The sequence below is a fragment of the Corvus brachyrhynchos genome, unplaced genomic scaffold, assembly GCF_000691975.1.
Source record: "Corvus brachyrhynchos isolate BGI_N302 unplaced genomic scaffold, ASM69197v1 scaffold125, whole genome shotgun sequence".
NCBI lineage: Eukaryota > Metazoa > Chordata > Aves > Passeriformes > Corvidae > Corvus > Corvus brachyrhynchos.
The window spans coordinates 1,715,049-1,735,414 of NW_008238342.1; the positions used below are offsets into that span (position 1 = coordinate 1,715,049).

Consider the following 20,366-nt stretch of genomic DNA (forward strand, 5'->3'; position numbering starts at 1 on the left):
CTGCCATGGGCCGTGCTACAGATGACTCCCCATTCCCAAACTTTGCTTGGCCAGCTTTCACATGACAGCAAAGCAGCCAGAGTGCAAGACCTGCATGGCTGCCTGTGGAGGCTCCGGAGAGTTCGCCAAAATTGGCAGGAACCCAGAAATCCTTGAGGAACCATCCCATTTTTTTCTAGTCTTTTCATTCCTTTCTGACTTGTGGCAGAAGTTAATGACTTCAAGGTCCTTTCTCCTGATCCTTTCTGCACCTGCACTTGAAGAGGAGTTGGGAGGGCTCAAAGAAACCCCATTAGCCACTGGATAGCAGAAGAAGATTCTTCCATCTCCCTGTGGAGACGTCCCCAGGCTGTCACAGACAGCCAGGCACTGGGGTGGCAGGTGCTGTGTGAAGTTCCCACTGTGCAGCTGTTTTCCCTGCCCAGACTTGGTAATGCAGACTGGTGGGGCTGTAAGCAGTTGTGTCACCACTGAAAGCTGAGGAGGAGGAGCCATTTCTCCCCTTTCTCCTTCTCATCTGTGGTTCTGGTGCTCCCCATATCCTCTTGTTCCTTTCCTGTTTAAAAGTTCCATGTAAAATCTTTATTTAAGTCATTCTCTGGGTTACAAACATTCTATGTGTCTTGGTCTATGTGTCTCATTCCTCTCCAGTTTTCCCATCTGGTAGTGATGTGACCATTTCAAATACCTGATTTTGGCTTTCTGGTGGTAGAAAGAGCAAGAGCAGGACTGGGTGAAATTAATCTCCACAAGCTTTTCCAATAGCATAGTCTCTTCAGGAGATCAGAGATACTGCACTAATTAATTTTTGGAAACCTGTAGTTCCTTCCATTTCAGTTGTTCATTTTTCTGGAGCTGTGGAAGAATGTTGTCATGCTAGCAGGAAATATATTTGTTCTGTCACTATTCGAAAGAAAATAACTTAGCTTGAAAAATCCCATTCTGGCATGATTTTGTGTGCACTGTCTGATTTGGATATGTCAGCAAAGTGTCCCATAAGTGTTTGACCTTCAGTTGACTTCTGCAAACTGAGATAATTTTCACTAACTTGGTTAGGTCACCAGCAAGAGTCACTGAGCCACCCTCATTCTGTTGTTTCTGAATGCCATCTCTTTTTTTAAAAAGAATCTCCTGCTAGGATTAATTTAATAAGAGATACAAAAGAGATGGGTAGAGCCTGAGGATGTCTAGAGCCACTGCTTTTTGGTGATCTTATTCTTTAGCTTTTTCTTTATTGACTTGAATGGAAAAGGACAAGAAATGATGGTAGTTCTAGTGTTTATTCTCGCTGTCTCAATTCATATCACTTTTGATTTATATCACTTTTGATTCGTATCACTTTTGACTTATAGGTAGATGTCTTATTCCTCTGTGTGGAGTGCAGAAATCTCTGTGGAAATTCTTTTCCTCTTGCCCTCACTCTGAATTGCAGCGCTGTAACTCCCAGTGCCTGGCCCTCAGCACAGCCCCTGGGATGCCCCAGCTGTGGCTGGTTTGAGGCAGGTTTAGCTCTCCAAAGGAGCAGTGCTGGGTGCAGCTCGCAGGCAAGGCAGTGCCACAAGCTGGGGTTGATAAAGTCACAGGACCTGCCGCTGCTGGCACCTGGGCAGGGCCAACAGCTGAGCAAAGTGGTTCTGTGAGCTTTCCCATAGTTTCAGACTTCCATATGTCCTGAGGCTGCATTCCCACCATGCATTAACTCCATATGGATAAAGGGGCCAGCCCCTGGAGAGGGGTGTTGTACCTGCCCTCTCTCTGCAGTGTGCCAATGCACAGAGACACAAAACTGTAATGACACAGTGTCCTGATCAAAGACTGATAGCTGGGATGTTCTAGATGACCTCCTGTGTCTGTGCTGTCTCCTGTCTGCTCATTATATTGATTATCCTTAGTGGCATCGCTCTGAACTCCCCTTTATTTGCATTGGTGTTTTTTTGAGGATAGAATAAGCAAACCTGAAGTCTGCCTTGAACAGAATCAACAGAGCTGCCTGTGAGGATGCCACTCTGGTGTCTTGGGTAGGAATTGGGAAAAAAAAAAAACAACATTTTTTGTAGTCAGGATAAATCTCAGCATTAAAAGCTCTGCTTTGAGTTGGCACCAGAGGGAAAAAAAAAAATTGTTTTGATGCAAGAAAATAAATACATAGTACTGGTGCCAGACTAAATGTTCACTTTGGAATAGAGGCCTAATTTTCCCATTCCTAGATATTTGATACTGCAGCAGCTCCATTAGCACCAGTGAAATGAGTTCTGATTTACACCACTGACAGGAAGATTAGAATTGAGGCGTGTTTAAGGAAGGCAAGTATTCTCTTGAAGTACTGGATTAACAAGGGCACTAAACGTGAGTGTGGGAGTAATCATGCAGTGAAATGTGTTAGGCATGTGTTACTGGGGGATTGTAACACATCCTGGGTGTTGCTGCAAGGCACCTGCTCAGAAGCTGAGTCGCTTTAATTACTCGAGAGACGCACGGGGCTGTTCCACTCCTCCAGCAGGCTGCCAGGGAATTAGCTTTTCTGTGCCACAGCACCAAGAAAAGAAAAGCAGAGAACTCCTTAAAAAGTGGTTTAGTCCACTAAAGCAAAAATTTTGGAGGTTTCCCAGTTTTCTTCCCTCCTCTTTAGCAAGAATCAGGCTGCTCAGATCAGCCCCTTTCAGCTCAGCCCAGCTTCCCAGCTCTCCTGCAGTGCTCTCTCTGCATGGTTCCCTGTGTGCTGCTCCTGGCTAGATGACCTTGATCCTTGTGGTGGCAGGAAAAAACTCTCAAATCCTTTTGTATTGGGTTATTAAATGTTGGGAGGAGGGGGGGGCATCAGCATTCCAGAGCACCCGGTCCTCCAAAGCAGGGCCAGCAGGTCCCCAGCTGGGCCAGCACATCCACTGAGCTCATTTCCCTCCATCCAGTGCCTCCATGTAGGGCTGGGTGGTGCCTGTGGGAAGGGCCAGGGGCAGGGACTCACCATCAGCCTTTGCTGGATGATCCATCAGAAAGCTCCCTGCGTTTGTCCAGTCTGTGTAGCCATCCCACACTTTGCCAGCATGTTAAACACTATTAACCTTTTGTATCTACATATGTATTTATTTTCAGATTCATTGGTCTCAGATCTCTTGCCACTTCTCTTCTCACATGGGCTACTCCTTTTTTTTTTTTTTTTTTTTAATTACTGGACTAATGTCATCTTTCACAGCATTAGGCACTTGGATGCATCTCATTAACATAAAACACTCTTTAAAAATGTTTATAATTAAACCCCAATTTATCAGCTCTCTGCCATACAATTTTCATTCAGACGGGTTATTTATAGGTTTTGCCGTTTGGTTTCCTTGACAGCATTTGTTTTAATACGTCCCATTCTTTCTGAATTAACTGACTTGTTCTCCCTGTCTTAAAGCAACATATTTGTATCGACACTTTATTAGAGAAAATTGCAACCTCTTTACAAGAGGTAATCGCTTGCTCTTGGTTTCCTAAAGTGCATTAAATCAATTTCACAGTGTAATTGAAACCAAGGCAGAGGGCTCATTAATGGTTCCTTATCTCCCGATACTGATTTCTTCTTTCCTTAAAATGTGAGTTCTTGCAAATGAAAGAATGGAACTATAATAACCATTATGAGGTACATTTTTATTTTTTTTCCTTTTTTTTTTTCTCGTGCATGCTGCCTGGGAATCATTTTGCTTGTTCTTAGCAGTGCTAGGTAGACAACAGGTGACCACGCGAAACCCGCCCAGCCTCTTGAGCACAGGTGATTATCAGTTCAGGAAAAGGAAAATGGTCAAACTTCCAGAGGTCTGAGCAGCTTCATGACTTCTTGTTTAATCCTTGTTTTGCATGAGAAACTACTTTTCCAGTTACTCCCACTACAGTATAAAGGGGGCAGTGCTTTCATGGTGCTCCTTCAGTGCCGCGGTGGAGATCTGCCTGTGCTGAGGGTCAGCTGGGGGACTCAACACCTCTTAAATCTCCACAGGAGCACTTGAGTGTGATGGAAGAGCCCCGTGGATCCCACTCTGCACAGGCTGAGTCTCCCCCTGAGCATGTAGGGAGCTGAGCTTGCATTTCCAATTAAAAGAGCTGTGCCATTTTCTGGGGCTGATTATTGCGCTTATTCTTAGACAGCTGGGTCCTGCTGTCAGAGAAATGATGGCAAGAAAAGAACAACTTGATTCTGTAAGCCCTCTGTAGAAGAACAGAGGAACTATAGAAACTATAGAAACTGTAGTTTCTATAGAAACTTCTGCTGGAGCCAGAGATGCTGCAGAATTGAGCCTCAGCAGCACCAAGTCATTCACAGTGGGGACATTCAGAACCTCTCAAGGGTTTTGCAGTTTCCATCAGAATGAGCTTGGAGGTCTGTGTGCCATAAAATTGCCCCATAATATGTAACACTGGGACCAGGATCATCATCAACTCCAGAAAATTTAAATACAGAGAGGAGATCCCATCAGCATGTGGAAATAGGTTCTTCTGCTTCAGGCTGATGTGCATAGAACGAGTGGCTGGGATGTTACAGTGTTACACATGATTAATGGGAAAGCAGGGCTGGTTTTTCAGTTTTTAGATGGATTACATTTCTCTAGGAATAGTCCTCTCCCAGTGCTGCATGGTTATTCCTGCCTAGTTATGACTTCCTCACCAACAACTATTTCAACTGCACATCAGGACAGCTGTGATGATACAGGGGCAAAAAGGTGCTGGGATTATTGGGAAGTTCAAATGTACTGGAAAAAAAGGTCTTGATTTTTTTGTAGTGCATCAGCACAGGAAGAAGGAAACTTCCTGCAAGAATGTTGAGATCTCAGTGAAGAACCTGGGTCTGAAATGTGACTTGGGCTGGGGGGGGAGACTGCAAAAAATCAGTGGAAAATGAGGAAGGGAAAAAAAAAATTCCTGCTGTTCACACCCAGTTTTGCCGCACATGAAAACTGTTCATTTAATAACTCCTGCTCCCTCAAATTCATTGAAGAGGCTTCTTTGTTTCCTGAAATACATTCTGGTTTTGTAGACAGATAATGTATTTTTTAAACAGATCTAATCCCACTTCAAATCTGTTTGTTACTGCATTTTGTCTTCTAACACACTGGAATATTATTCCTTTGACAGGTTTATTCTGTTTTGCGCTATTTATTTCAGATGAGTTTATCACGCTTTTTAAGTTGAATACATGGAAATGTTTGGTTGGTTTTTTTTCCCCTGAAAAATCTCTGCCTTCTAAAAGTTATTTTTTAGCACCATTTCGTGTATCACAATCCCTTTAGGGGCTTCTTTATGCCAGGGAGCTAAAGGCACAGCTTTGAATTAGTGCAGAACCTGGTGCAGAATGGGGTGAGGCCACGAGTGAGCTGAGTTTGGTATCTCCAGCCCAGTGTCCAGAGGACATTGCCTACTCCAGAGCTCTAGTGCATTGCCAGACCCTAATCTTGGGCTCCCCAATTCAAATAAGAAGCTGGAGGGAGGGGGAGAAGAGGCACAGTGCTTAAGATAAAATTTGGGATAGTTTAGCAACATGAGAGTCTGACAACATCACTTTTATCATTCAAAGCATCCACTGCCAGGTCACACTGGGTACCTCCAGGGGAGAAGGGTCTTTGGAGAAATGAAAATAAAATATATTATAACCCTCCAGGAATCAAAGCAGGCAAGGATTTACCTGGAGCTGTGTGGAGGTTCTTCTCCCTTTTCAAGACCCACCTGGTGGGAAAGGATGCTCTTGGCCATGGTTGTAGCTGGCCAAGAGCTGATCCAGTGCACATTCTTCTGTTTGCAGATAGATTGGTAGCCAGATAAAGGAGTGGGAGTTAAAGAAAAGTCAGTAGTTGGACGTGAAAGCCACAAGTGAAGGTCAAATTAAGAAAAGATTTCCTTTGGTTTTGTTTTACTTAGTTTGAATGCGGGGAGCATTGGACGATTCCTTGCTTGTGAAATTTAGGAGCTTGTTTTTCATCTCTTCTGCTTCAAAGTTTGCAGGAAGAACTCTTTGAATATTTGTCCCTTGAAGCCTCTTCTGCACAGGGGCTGAGACCTGGCACAAGGAGGGGGCTCTCATGTTTTAGAGGACAGCAGTGTTTTGTGTTCCTGACCTTCACACCCTCACACCAACTCACTTGGGTGATTTTTTTGTCTCCATTTCCTGATATCTGCAGATCCTTTCTAAGGTGGGTCAGCCACTGGGAAGGTATTGCAGATCACTTAAAATGATTTTCATAAATAGATTATCATTGTCAGTGTCCTTTAACAACACTTCCAAAGGCATGAGAGAACCAGACTGTTACAAATACATTATGCCTGTTTCATTAAATAGATTTTTGGATAAGCCAATATTCAGAAACAGGGTTGATATTAATGAGCTTCTGAGCTTCTTATATGAGCTGGACATTTAAAAACTGTGGTTCCATTAGGATATGTGATAAAATCACAAGGTAGGTGTGAGACTGTTTTGTAGTACTATTGTAGAGGAAAAAAGAAAAATCTTCATTCCAGACATGCCTGAAAGTGCTGCTCCAGCTTGGCAGAGCACAGGAAGTGTGCTGGTGTTTCATGCAGCACTCGTAGAGTGTGTACACAGACTCCCTAACCCTGCCCAGCTGACTCCCTGTTGCTGGAAGAGGGCTTTTGCTGGAAGAGAGAGTTCTCCTTTCCATGCTGCTCGCTCAGCTCAGGGTGAAGCCTCACAGGGCAGGTTTTTGGAGGTCACCGTGGTACTTGAAGCACCTTCGTCCAGTTGGGCTCAAAAGGTGGTTTTATTTCAGTGTTCACTTTCTGCCCAGCCCTGGGCTTGGCTTTGCTCACTGGTTTTGCAGCTTCTGCAGCTGCTGTGGGTGTGGAGTTTTCATGATAATCATGGTGAGAGCAGGGTAACTGCTTAGAGGGGGCTGACTGGGGCAAAAGTCAGTAATTGTGGAGAATCTGTTCTATACCCATAACATTGTCAAACACTGAGAAGTTTTTGCCTGTGTCAGTCAAAAGGTTGATCTTCCTGTGTCTAAGACTTCACAAAAATTAAGTCAAATCTGTAAATTTGAACTTGTCAAATAGGTAATTGGACTTGTTTTCTATTTTTATAATTTTGAGCTAGTTTTTAAATACAGTTCTGCAAAAGTGAAAAGTTAAAACAGAAACATGCTCTCACCCCCCGAACCATCAGTTGTTGGTAGCTCTTTAGCTGAGCTCTTCCTTCAGGGAAATATTATAACCTTTCTTATTCTTGGGGACCATATATCTGCCTTTAGCACAAATTAAGTGCTCCTGTTCTGAAGAGAGAGGAAGAAAAACGGGAGGAGAAAAGCAAAGCCCTTGTGGTGGATTTGCCTGGAATGTCCAGAATCAATTATTCACTTACAGCTATTTTTTAATTCTCATTCAGCTTAGCAATGCTGATCTTGATGCCTCACGGTGTGTTTACCCTCATCCTCCTACAGATTCCACCTGTAAGCCTGAAAATCGCTCATACAAATTCTGGTCTGTCTTTCTCTCCAGGACTGCTTTGTTTTGCTGCTCTCTCTGCTCAGAATATGGTTGAAAGCTTTTGGCTCTCATCATTCTGTCTATTACTTTTGAGCTTTGTGAAAGGAATGAGTGTGTCTCATTATAGGCTTAAGCTTGCACTGCTTGCAGTCTTCAATAACTGGAGGTGGAAAATTGGTGTAGTGACGTTGTGTGTGGTGATCCTCTTCGTGATATTCATTTATTTAATGAATTGCAACAAAGAAACATCCAAAGTGGAATCTGGCTTCCAGATGTGATGAGCTGTTCCAGTCTGTTGGCTCATGATACATGGAGGCACCAGCATCCTGCAAAGTTTTTTTTTTTTAGTCCTAATACACTTCTGGAGGGTGTGGTCAGCTGACACCCAGGGCTGGTGCTGGGTATTTCCACATCAGGATGTAAAAAGGTGCCTTTCCACCTTTATCTCAGCGTTATCACTCCTGGAAGTACCTGTCTGCCCTTGTGTTTGCACGTCAGACTGTGTTTTACAGGTACAGATATTATCAGGAACTGAAAACTTGAGGGAAAAGATTTCTTCATGCAGAGCTGCTTTAATAATTTGTAGGCCCCTCACATAGAAAGCACCATAAAAAAATAAATAAAGGAAATCATGTTTACAAGTGATTCGAGAATAGCTGTCTTTTGAATACAAGCCTCTAGGTCTATTAGGAGATTTTACATTCAGCCCACTGCCTGGCCATTATGTGCTGCAAAGAAATTACTCTGATTGTGCAGATCATTTCAATGCATAATGACAGGGAACCTGATATTTTTCATTAATTTCTCTGGGTTAAATAATGCTCTGAAGTAATTTTTCTGATTGTTTTTTGTTCCAAGAGTGAATTTCTCTCTGAAGAAGCTGTGTTCTTAGGTGTTACAATTTTGAAACCACACCTCATCATTGCCACACTTGTTTCCTTGCTGGGTCTTTCCTGTCACCTGGTGATGGCTGAAGCTCCCATTTCTTGTGTTGCTTCTCTCAGTTTGTCCCTCCCTTCTTCACACTTGCATTGCCCTTTTCTTGATTCTGAGTGTTTGACCCAGCTGCCCTTAGAATCATTGATTTGCTTTCTTGTCTCCTCTTGTTAAGCTTTGGGATGCTTCTGTCTCCTACAGTGTCTTAGCTACTGATGATTGTGGTACCACTTCCATTGCAGGACTTTGTTCTCTGTGCCTCACCTGGAAACCTCACATAAATACCTGACTTTTCCTCCTGCTTATGGATCTCTTGAATTCTTTTTGCTGGCAGTGTCATTTTTTAAAATGCAATATTGTAATTGCTGCCTAAAGTAAAGAATGTTTCAAATTGCAGTTTGTGAAATAGGTCTTGTGGGAGAAACCTGTATTATCAGCCCTGCTCAGCTGCATGCACTCAGTAGTCATTCTTTCCTGGATGTTTTTCAGAGTGCTGCTTCCACAGAGGAGGTTGCTTTCTATCTGGTGGCTTGTTTTCAAATAATAGACCTGTGCAGAAATTGCTTGGAGTGAGATTGCCATGGTGTCTTTCCCTTAGATGCCACTGCTGGTTTTCCCCCAGAGGGCACTGCCCAGGCTCCCCAGGGAATGGGCACGGCCCCGAGGCTGCCAGAGCTCCAGGAGCGTTTGGACAGCGCTGCCAGGGATGCCCAGGGTGGGGTTGTTGGGGTGTCTGTGCAGGGCCTGGAGCTGATTTGATGATCCTGATCTGTCTCTTCCATCTCAGCATATTCTATGATTCTATGAACCAACAGCAGCATGGCCAGATTAGACCTTAATTAAAACCTTAATTAAACCATCAGTGTGTGATGATCCAGAAACCTGACTCCTCATGGGCTGATGAGTTGGACCGCTCTGGGAAATTGGCCCTTTGCCCCTGCCCTGCTCTCCTTGCATCTCTGCAGCACCACCAGAACTGTATCTCCCAAGAATGTGCTTCCTGTCCTGTCTTCTGTCTCACTGCAAGATGCTGGATCTCGGAGTTTTGGAAGGGACTGAGGAGAAACAAAGTCAGTTGGGTTGCTAGGAAAGGACTAAAATGGTGACTGACCAATGGAGTGCTGGGTGAATGTCAATGCCTGTGAAAGTCAGACCACTGCTCTGGCTCCTGGGATGGTGCATTTTGTACAGTACATAAATGAGTATCTCTGAGAGCAGTAGCCTGCTGGAGTAGATAAGGCACAGATAGGGAGTCAGGGGACCTACAGCCTTCACTCCTCTGGCGCTGCCTTCTATCATTTGCCTTCCTTATTAAGAAAGCAAGCTTAGGGCAGAAAATTGTCCTGCTTTGTGTTAGTGCAGAGTAATGGGGTCCTGACCTCAGTGGTCACACGCTAATAACAGTGGTGACCCGCTCTGTGTCTTATTATTCCAGCATCCAGCTTCTGTTACAAGGAACAATTCATTCCAGGAAATGTGGTGGAAGTAACCACTAGAAAATACAGTTGTAGTTTGTTTTCATTCCTTTTTAATGCCAGAAATATATAAACATGATTTTTCAGAAAGAAAAGGGTGGCCCCTTAGGTACGGTAGTGCAGAGCTTTGCAAGTGTGTTTAAAGATGTTTGTATGAAATGGCCATCTGAGCAGTTTTCATGGGCTGCTGTGCTCAGAGGATTTCAGATCCTGCATCTCTATAAAGGAGAGAAGCAAAACTGAATTCTAAACCAGCATTTCTGTCAGGAGCAGCAGAAGTCATCTCCTGCAAGAAACAGCTCACAGAGCTCCACCTGCCAGGATAGGAATGTTCTTACCTACAGCTGGTGGTGAGGCAGGTACAAGCAAGCAGAGAAGATTTAGGCATCTGCAAGGAAAATATGCCAGAACATCAGGAAAACAATGGACTTGTGCAGTAATGTTTCATTGCAAGGCTGTGAGAATCCCAGAGCCAGGAATCTGCTGACACTGTCAGATTCTCCATCGCTAGGCACTATTAGCTGAGACAACTTACAAATGGTTGGGCTGGTAGCCTAAAGGAATTGTTGGCCTTTGCCAAGAGAGATAGAGTTGCCCAGAAGATTGGAGTGGATCTGTCACTGCAGTGTGGAGGTGTCAGGATGGATAATGAGCCTTTCTTCTCCTCCTGGAACTGCAGGAGCCTGCAGTGGGCTGGGAAATATCAGCTAAAAGCACTCTGACCACACATTGCCTGGAGTAACGAGCAACAGCCTGGTAAAATCAAACCGATCTGGTGGATTAGAAGATGGAGTTGACAGCACATTCTTACTTCTTTTTACACTGCTCACACTTTGTGGGGGTATTCAGATGGTACAAAAATGAGGGGCATCTGACTGTGCTGTTTATAGTAGAAAACCATTCTCCAACACCTATTATTTGGGGTCACAGGAGTAACTGCAGCTCAGCTGAAGGATAATTTGGAGTACTTCTGACTTGCACTGCAAATGAATAAGAGTTTTAGCCATTTTCAGGGAGAAATTGTACCTTTCTCATTGCCTTTGTTGTGTGACAGCCTGGGGATTGCCTGTCTGATGGTGTATAGCTCACCTCTTGGACACGTTCACTGCAGGATTGTGGGAGAGGTTGTCAAATAAAGATGGAAATATGCAACTGATACGTTATTTTATTTTCATGCTCAGGAGTCCCATTAATGCATTTCAGATGTGAGCACAGAAGTTATCAGTGAACTCTTAACTGAATGGGTAATTTGGTGAATGCAGCAGAATAGTACAGTTGTCAGGGGCAAAAGCTGAAAATTATATGTGTGAGTCCAAAAGCCAGCCCTTTTTGCTTGGTAAATATTGTGTTTTGCTCTGGCTAAACTAGATTAACAGCTTAGCTGTAGGAGACTGAAATCATGCTTTAATCACTGCATCATCTCTTAAAGCATGTGCAGTTTAATGTGTGGCAAAGAGGCAAAACAATAGCACGGTGATGGTAACACTGCTGCCTCGCCAACACATGGACTTGATTGAATATTATCTCCCTGAGCAAGTGACTTCATGAACAGACGTGATTCAGATTTCCTGAAGGTCAGCAGCACAGAGCTGTTAAAAGAGCAAACCATTATGGTCTTCTGATGTCAGCCCTCTGTGTTCACCTTTGATTCCCTTGCCCTACCATGTTTAAGCTGTAGAGGAGGACGTGGCTGGCTCCAGCAGCAAAGGTGAAGCCCAGGATAAGAGTGGGTCTCATGTAATGTGAATTTGTTTAACTCGGTGAACTGCAGTGGTGATATTTTTAGGAGTAGTTAAGTGTAACAGGAATGTAATGAAGATAGGCTTATTTAGTCTTTAGAGTAGCCACGACTCAAATCTTGTGGGGCTTTCTAAATCAAGCTCAGTGGCTTAAGCTATATCTGGAAAAATTCTGTGCAGCAAGTGGTGAAGTCAGCAGAGCTAAGATCTGTAATGAGCACTATTGAAATGGTCTCAGCAACAGGGGAGAGGGCAGCTTTCTCCAAGGTGCTTATTTAGTGCAGGAAGAAAAAAGCAGAAATGCTGTGCAAATAATGTTCCTAAATATGTTTTATTTTCAGGTGTGTGGATTTCACTTGTTAAAAAAACCAACAAAAAAACAACAAAACCAAATAATTTCAAATAGAAATTATGCTTTCTTCTTTGGGCTGAAGAAGTCATGGCGGGAGGACATTAGGTGATGTGTGAGGGTGCTCAGGCACTGGAGTGGGTTGTCCAGAGAAGCTGTGGCTGCCCCTGGATCTCTGGCAGTGTCCAAGGCCAGGCTGGATGGAGATCCAAGGTTCAGCCTGGCCTAGTGGAAGGTGTCCCTTCCCATGGCAGGGGGTTGGAATGAGATGGGCTTTAAGGTCCCTTCTAGCTCAAATCATTCCATGATTCTGTGTGGAGGGTGCTCTGTATGTTGGATTCATGCTTGTTACAGGTATAATTGTAATGGGATGTTTAAAAAAGCCAGGCCTCCAATACACTGAGAAACACAAATGTGAGCTGATTTTAGAGGGGAAAAAATTTTCGGCCAGAGGTATTATTATTATTATTATTACATGTTACTGTGCTCACTATTCCGATGAGCAAGGACTGCAAGTCCATTTAAACTATTTGAGATTAAAATTAGAACTGTTGTTCTCCTGTTTCTGGGTGCATGCTGAGTGCTTCAGAAGAGCAAATGCCCCGTTACAGTATAACTTAGTAAAATATTATAGTCATTTACACTACACTGGGATTTTACACCCTATTACTGCTCTGAATTATCGGTCATTAGCCCTCATTAAAGGCAGATTTGGTTAGATGGACAATTGTCTATTGCAATTTGATTGCAAATATGTTGTTAGGCTTTCAAATGAATATTTAAAGTGGATCATTGCACAGTTTCCCTAAAATCCCTACAAATTCTTTCTTTTTTATCTTGTCCTTCCTCTCCCTCCATCTTTTAAGGAGCTTCCACCCAGAATTCCAATGCAGTGGAACCAGAAAAGCAAGTTGACAGCACGGTGAAAATGGCTGGAGTTATAGCTGGTCTCCTGATGTTTGTGATTATCCTCTTGGGAGCAATGCTTACCATCAAGAGAAGGTAAGTTTCTGCTTTGCTTCCATCTTGAGCCTCCTGGCTTCTTCCAAAAGAAGAATAAATAAAGATAAAATGTTCTTTATTTGTGACAGAGGGCAGTAGTTAATGCCTGGTTACATAACACAGACACTAAGGGTTGTAGGCCCAGAAGAAATGCCAGTTCTGGGAGATCCAGCAGCAAAAGAATGGTTTTTACTGCAAAGAGATAGTGATAATTAATTGATAGTTAATGTGAAGGGATAAGTCACGAGGTAGCATGGTGAAGTGCAAAGGGGCAAAAGGAGCACCTCTCCTAACAGGAAAGGCTGAGAGAGTGGGCATTGTTCAGTCTGGGAAAGAGAAGCTTTGGAGTGACCCAGTTGTGGCCTTGCAGTACTTGAAGGGAGCCTACAAGAAAGATGGAGAGAGACAATTTACAAGGGCCTGGAGTGCCAGGACAGGGGGGAATGGCTTCAAGCTGCCAGAGAGGAGGTTTATATCAGATATTAGGAAGAAATTCTTCCCTGTGAGAGAGCTGAGGCCTTGGCACAGATTGCCTAGAGAATCTGTGGCTGCCTCACCCCAGCCATTTTCCAACACTTGGTTCTTCTGATGTCACGACTGCTACAACGTAAGTTATCTCACAGATAGCACAGACAAACCCCCAAGCAAAATTACTCGTAATGCAGAACGAGTTCCAGAGGTTGGAGACTGAGGATCCATTTGCTCTGTGTGGAAGTTCCCAATCTCCTGCTGAGCTGAGCTCGCCCCTGAGACAGTGCACAGGACCTTCAGCTGAACTTGCTTTCAGTTCAGCAAAAACTGAACTGGTCCCTGAAGCAGCAATGTTTGGTGAATTTGGATGTGATGTCCCACGGGCAGAACTTTGCTCTATCTGGTTTTGCCATAGGCTCTGGAAACCTGGGCAATTTTCTTCAAAGTTAACATTAGAAAGGAAGTGAGTGGGACTATTAGAAATCTAAATTCTCCCTTTTTTTCCCTAGAGCTGGAAAATTACAGTTTCCCTTGTGTTGTTTCCACAGCCCCTCCCAGGGCAGACAAGCAAAATCCCTGCAGTCTGTATCTCTCTTTGTTTGCTGCAATTTGCAAGGATACCTGCCAGAAGACACAGTGAAATAAGGAATAAACTGGCTCATTGACTTTAAAATCTTTTCCCATTTAGAAGCTATGAGTGCAAGAGGAGCTTTGGGAGGCTGTAGCACACCTCCAGCACCTCCAGAGCTGCTGATCACATCAGTTCTGGGCTCCCTTGGATGGGAACCACCAGCCACATCCAAGTGAGGCTTAGAGCTACATATGGACAAGTGTTCCCTGAAGATGAACTTCAGCCTGTCAGGCTCATTTCCTTTGTAAACTAGTGCGGGTTGGGACCAGCTTTTATAAAAGGAGAAGCTGGTTTGGACCACAAATTGATTGAAACTTCTGGAGGAGCGGAGCTGAAAGCTTGAGCTCTTCTGAGACAGCAGTTTAACAACAAAGTTCTCTTTCCATTTTGCAAACAGAAGTGTTCAGAGCTTAAGCTCTTGCATTCCATGTCTGCATTAGCCTCACTCTTTAAAAGAGCTCCCTTCCCAGTGCACCAAGGCCTCGGTGTACAGTGTAGCCTTGCAAGGCAACAATTCAGTAAAATAATTTTATGAGTTTAACTTGAGACATTTTCTTCAAATGGAGCCGGAAAATATCCCAGTGACATTTGTCCATTGTCCAGGGCATCACAGCTCACTGGGAGCAGGCACACTGTGGTGGATTTCCCAGATGAAGCATTTTGTTAATCAGCGCAGAGAGCAAAGGGAGGAGAGGGATTAGAAGAGAAGGAAGACATTGGTTTGAGATGAGCATTGGGATCGTCAGGAGCCTCTTTTTGTTCCTGTGAGAGTCACCAAGCAGGCTGCTTGGAACCTTTCAAACACAGGGCATGAGCAAGTGGTGCCCAGTCGCTCACAGTTTCAGCAGAACAAATTGCAAAAATTCCAGGAACTCAAAAATTTCTGTGGGCTGATAAAGTTTTAGAGGGTTTAGTGAGATACATGAAGCTAAATTAAGCTTCATTATTTTCCACTGTATAAATACAGTGGAAAACTTGGATTTGACTTTATGTTTGTTGTCTGAAAGTTTTAGTTGAAACTTGAAGTTGTCTAAAGTCTGCTTAAGTTTCCATATGTGTATATCTACGTCAAAATTGTGTGTGCATATAAATTTCTGTTTTAAATATGAGTGTATTACAGTATTTAAAATCAAAGCCATTAACAAAGTTTGTTTTCTTGGTTTTGGGAACCCACTAACTCCATGAGTTAAGTCATGGTATCATCATTACGTGTATATGACATAAAAATTGCTGCCACATAATGGAGGGAAACTTTATACAAGGACAGGTAGTGACAGGACAAGGGGGGGATGGCTTCAAACTGAAAGAGATTAAATTTAGATTAGATAATAGGAAGAAATCCTTCCCTGTGAGGGTGGGGAGGCCCTGGCACAGGGTGTCCAGAGAAGCTGTGGCTGCCCCTGGATCCCTGGCAGTGCCCAAGGCCCAGTTGGACAGGGCTTGGAGCACCCTGGGCTAGTGGAAGGTGTCCCTGCCCATGGCAGGGGGGATTGGAATGATCTTTTAGGTCCATTCCAACACGAGCCACTCTGTGATTCTATGATCATTTAGCCCGTTAATTTAGAGGTGGTTATCAGTGCCCACATGAGTGTATGTGCCCACAAAAGGCAGAACCACATTCTTTCATTAATAGATTCATATCTTGAAATATCTCATTTTTATTGTATGAAAATGTTTTTAATTCTCTAAGGAGCTTTTTTTTTTCCTTAATATTAGTTAAAGACATTTGTGTAATAGAGAATACAGAATCATTTAGTAAAAACAAAATGAAGCAAGAAAAATAAGATATTTTTTCAGGAGAAAATACGCTTTGACTTTGCCACTCCCCAGAGGATTTGATTTTGGTCAGTTCTGATTTCATCTGAGCAATTTTAATTCTGGTGTAATCATGACTTGTATTTCCCTGGAGTGAAGAATGTGACACCTCTCAGGCTGGTGTGTTTGAGCAGACAAAGCCTCCACTGACCCCTTTAAATATAAGACTGAATAAATAGGATCGGACAGCCTGTCATGGGTGCACCGTAAATAAGTTCTTTAAACTGCTGTCGGTAGCAAAAAAGGAGATTTGGGGCTATGTAGGGTCTAGGATTATTTCCTCCTATGAAAATTCAGCTCCTTATTCTGGATTAGGATTTAGGTTTTTACCTTAAACTAATTAAATAAAACCCCAAAGTCCCTTGGGCAGAACATACTATAGGATAGATATTAGGAATAGGATAGAATTAGGAAAAAGGGATATTTTCACATTTAGTGACCCATGTCCCTCGTGTGTCCCTGTTTCAGGTGGGAGACAGGCAGGGGTTTGGGTTGTGTTGTACATTCTAGGACCAGGTCATCTTTTTACTGAACCATAACTCAGACCAGTTTTCACAGTAAGCTTTGAAATATTCTGTAGTAAGTCCTTATTTCAGGCTGCGTGTTTTTGGAGAATTTGAGCCAAAATGGACTGTGCAATTCCAGAACATCATCCTCCTTTTGTTTGTCTTCCTTTATTCTCTGTCCTTATGGAGCAAACCTTTCTGAGCTTTCCTCTGCAGCCTGGAGGGATGTGCAGCTTTTTAAAGAGGGCCAAGAGTCTGGTGGGATACCAGATGTGTGCAGCCCAGGCAGGAGAGCAGCAAGGTGCTCAAGGGAACAGCTGCAGTCAACAGTGCTGTGTGAACCCTGGCCCTGGCCTCTGAGAGCTTTGTTTAGTTTTGGGGATTTCAGGGGTTCAGCTGTGTGGGCTCTCACTTTCTGCATCTTGGTCATGTTTCCCTTTGTTTAGAGGCTCAATGGAACTTGGATTTTCACAGGGAAGCTCAGTGGCAAACACTGCACCTTAGCTGGTGCATTGCTCGGGCCTGTAGCACTTCTGCTTTCAGGAGATAATAGCATTTAGTTAAAATGCACCCAGGTGTATCTTGGAATCAGTGCTATTCAAATAACTCGGCATACATCAGGAATCTGGCCGAAATATCAGGTTTAGAGCAAAGGCCATCAAAGAACACCATCAAACTTCAGTTTAATCCTCATGAGCTGTTCTTTACCCTGTGTGTGCACAGCAGAGAGGGTGACTGTGCACAGAGTGACTGCACTGAACCTGGTTTCCACATGTGCTTATGGAAGTTGTGTTCAGAGCAACCATAAAACTGAACACTTGAAAGCTGCATTTGTATTTCTGAGTGATTCCTAATCTTCCTAGTGCCTTCAAGGATGGGATTTTAAAGCTATGCAACAGGTTGATGTTTGGGTTTCACTGTTTTTCCCTGTCTTGACCGCTGCTGCTGCTTTTGTGGCTCCTTGTGGCTGGTGGTAAATCTCTCATACCCTGGGATAGGTCTGTTGTGAACCAGTCTTTTCAGAGAAGCCCCTTTCCAGTTATAGAAGGGGAAACGTCACCTCTTAAGCTACAACTGATTGCCAAGGCTCAGTTTGTGGTGCTGCTCAAAATGTTGTGAAATGAATTGTTGAGAAACTGTGGTAGAAAGTGCTTAATCACAGTGATGCAGAAAGCTACTGCATGCCCCCAGTGCTCAGCTATAAATATGGAGTGATGCTTGAATTGTTAATGAACTATTTGCATTTTAGAGTTTGATGAAGCTTGATTTATCATTAGACAATTTGCTCATTGTCTAAATATTCCAAAATTGTGGCGTTCTTACATTGTCACTTCCCTATTTATTGTTATTTATATTAACAGCTCTGACATCTTTCTTTCCATTTCAAAAATATCAAAGCACTTGAGAGGCAAAATTAAGTCTCATTGCCCATGTTACTGACATGAAAAAGTGAGGGAATTAAAGGTGAGGGGATTTATTCATGGTGGCAGAAGTGAAAACACAACCTTCAGTCTCCAGTTCAGTATCTGTTTATTCCTCACCGGTGTACAGCTCCTGAAAGAAGCATAGGCAAATAGTAGCTCAGTACAGAAAACAGCACAAATACTTTGTATATTGAAAAAGGATCCTGGAGTTCATATAAATCTAATTATGTGCTTTTCTCTTTTTCTCCTTTTGGATATTTTGTTCATCTGACCGGCCATCAATATTTAGAAGAAATGCATATTCCTACTCCTATTACTTGTAAGTACTTGGCTGGGGATGAGGTTTTTAGAGCATGTTCACCCTGTGGTAATTTTATGCTTTGTTGTATTCTTTTCTAATTTTTTTTTTTTCTTTTTTACCATTCCATTTATCTTTGTCTTTCCAGATGCTTGTGTTTTATTTTCTCAGTTGCATGCTGTTGTTTTCCCTGTTTTACCACTGCACCTGTAGCTGTGCCTGCAAACACATGAATGTCCACAGATATGTCAGTTATGGTTTATGGTTCTTCAAATTGGATATTTCTCTCTAGATTGGATATCAGAAAAAATTTCTTCACCAAAAGGGCTGTCCAGCACCAGAATGTGTGGCTCAGGGAAGTGCTGGAATCACCAGTGAGGCATTAAAAAGCTGTGTAGATGTGGCACTTGGGGATGGGGGTTAGAGATGGACATGGCAGTGCTGGGGGAACAGTTGGACTTGATGATCTTAGAAAGCTTTTCCAACATAAACGATTCCATGATTCTGTAAATGGTAATAGACAAATACAGAGTGTCCCCAGTGCATCTTTTTAATTGTCCATCACTCATAGCCAGACATCAGGAAATTCACACCTGAAAGTCATCATGGGGAATTTCTCAGCCATGGATGTAAGCTTTCTAAAAATTTTAAGGTTTCTGACAACGGGGAGTTGACATTACCCCAGCAAACATCCCTGGAGCTGCCAGGTTCTGAGTGTTGGTTTAGATCCTTGGATGATGAAGTGGTTCAGATATTCAGATCTAAATCACCTGTCCAGTCCTAATGACAATGCTGCATAATTAAGGCAGTTGTTAAGGCACATGAAAATGCTTCACACATCGGTACTTCCAGAGCCATCTGTTGCCTAAAGACTGAGGGGCTGGAAAGCAATCAGGGCCAAGCTGTTTGTGCCATGATGATAGTTGTCTGAGGATCCGGAGGAGGAGAGGGCTGGATCAATGACGTGAGGAAAAAGTCCTGGAGAAGTGAGTTGGATGCCTGCGCTGCCATCAGAGGGCTGGGAGGGGTGCAGAAGGCAGCTGTTGCTGCTGACAGGAACAGCTCTGCCCTCGCCAGCTTTCAGAAGCATCCAGAGCCCTATCACTGACATCAGCCTTTTCCCAGAACCTGCCAGGCTTGTCAGGGCTCTGAAACCAAAGGGCCACACCAGCCCTGACAGCCCCTCCTGGTCTGCTGCTCCAGGAGCTGCCTCCTTTGCCCCTTCCTGCGGTTCCTCTTTGTCTCATCTTGGCACTTTGTTCTGGGAGGTGTTCAGCAGCTCAGCAAAATGAGTGGGTTAATGTGCTGCCATTTCAAGGGAAGCTGATTTCCTTTCCGTATTAGTTGCTTTATGTCCAAAGAACTGGGCAAAGGAGGATCCCTGCATGCCACTGCCTGCAGGGATCAGTTAACTTGAAAATGTTCAGTGAAGAGAAGGAAAAAAACTATGTGCAAGGATCTGGAATACTGGTTAAATGCATTGTAATACATCAAGGCAGAAGGATACTGCTGAAGATGGCTTCTTTGAACATCAAAAAATAGCTCAACATCACAGAAACGTCCTATTCTCATAGTATTATGTTTGCATTTTTAGACAGGTAGTTGCAATTTTTCCTTCCGGGTAATGGAACTAAACTGTTGCAATTATTTATCTTTTAAAATAAAGACTTTTTTTTTAATCTAGAACAATTACCTATCTAGATGATTTTCCTAGATATCTACTTTTACAGACTTAGTGTTTTGTAAAAATAGTATTGGAATTATATTTTTAAACCATTTTTTTTATTTAAAAGTGTGCAGCATTTCAGAAGACAACATATTTTCAGACCTGTATTTTGTTCCAAGTGCAAAGCATAAATTTTAGTGGACTGTTGAAAGATTCTGTGGTAATTGCTTCTTCATGACCTGTCAGAAAACTATTGAAAGAGGAACCTTTCCCACTTCCCAAGCATGTGAGGAGCCTTAGGACACCATCATGAGTCTTGGCTTTGCCCGGGGATGTAATTGTAAATGCAGAGTAACTCTGTTTGCTCTAGACGTCACACTGGTCCACCAAGAACTGAATGTGACTTCAAGTAGTCAGATTAAACAGGAGGTTAACTAACTGTAAAGTAAGTGATGGTTTTAACCCAAAGGTGCTAGGAGCTAGTTGAATTTATTATTGGAACCTTTCCTCTTCTGCACATCTCTCATGTTTTACTGTTTGGTTTCCTTACAACCAGTAGCACCATTGCCTGAGAAATTCAGTGC

General features: G+C 43.1%; 1 protein-coding gene across 9 annotated transcripts in view; it reads left to right on the forward strand.

Moving 5' to 3' along the window:
* The window catches only part of PTPRT (protein tyrosine phosphatase, receptor type T), a 315,834-nt gene that overhangs the window by 231,572 nt on the left and 63,896 nt on the right, over window positions 1-20,366 (forward strand). For 5 of the 9 annotated variants that reach the window (XM_017735146.1, XM_017735147.1, XM_017735143.1 and 2 more), the window contains exons 13-15: window positions 3,695-3,751; window positions 12,836-12,971; window positions 18,108-18,137. In XM_017735146.1, coding sequence (XP_017590635.1) covers window positions 3,695-3,751; window positions 12,836-12,971; window positions 18,108-18,137 — 223 coding nt within the window. The remainder of the gene's footprint in view (window positions 1-3,694; window positions 3,752-12,835; window positions 12,972-18,107; window positions 18,138-20,366) is intronic. The other 4 variants (XM_017735148.1, XM_008634352.2, XM_017735149.1 and 1 more) reach the window with 2 other exon arrangements.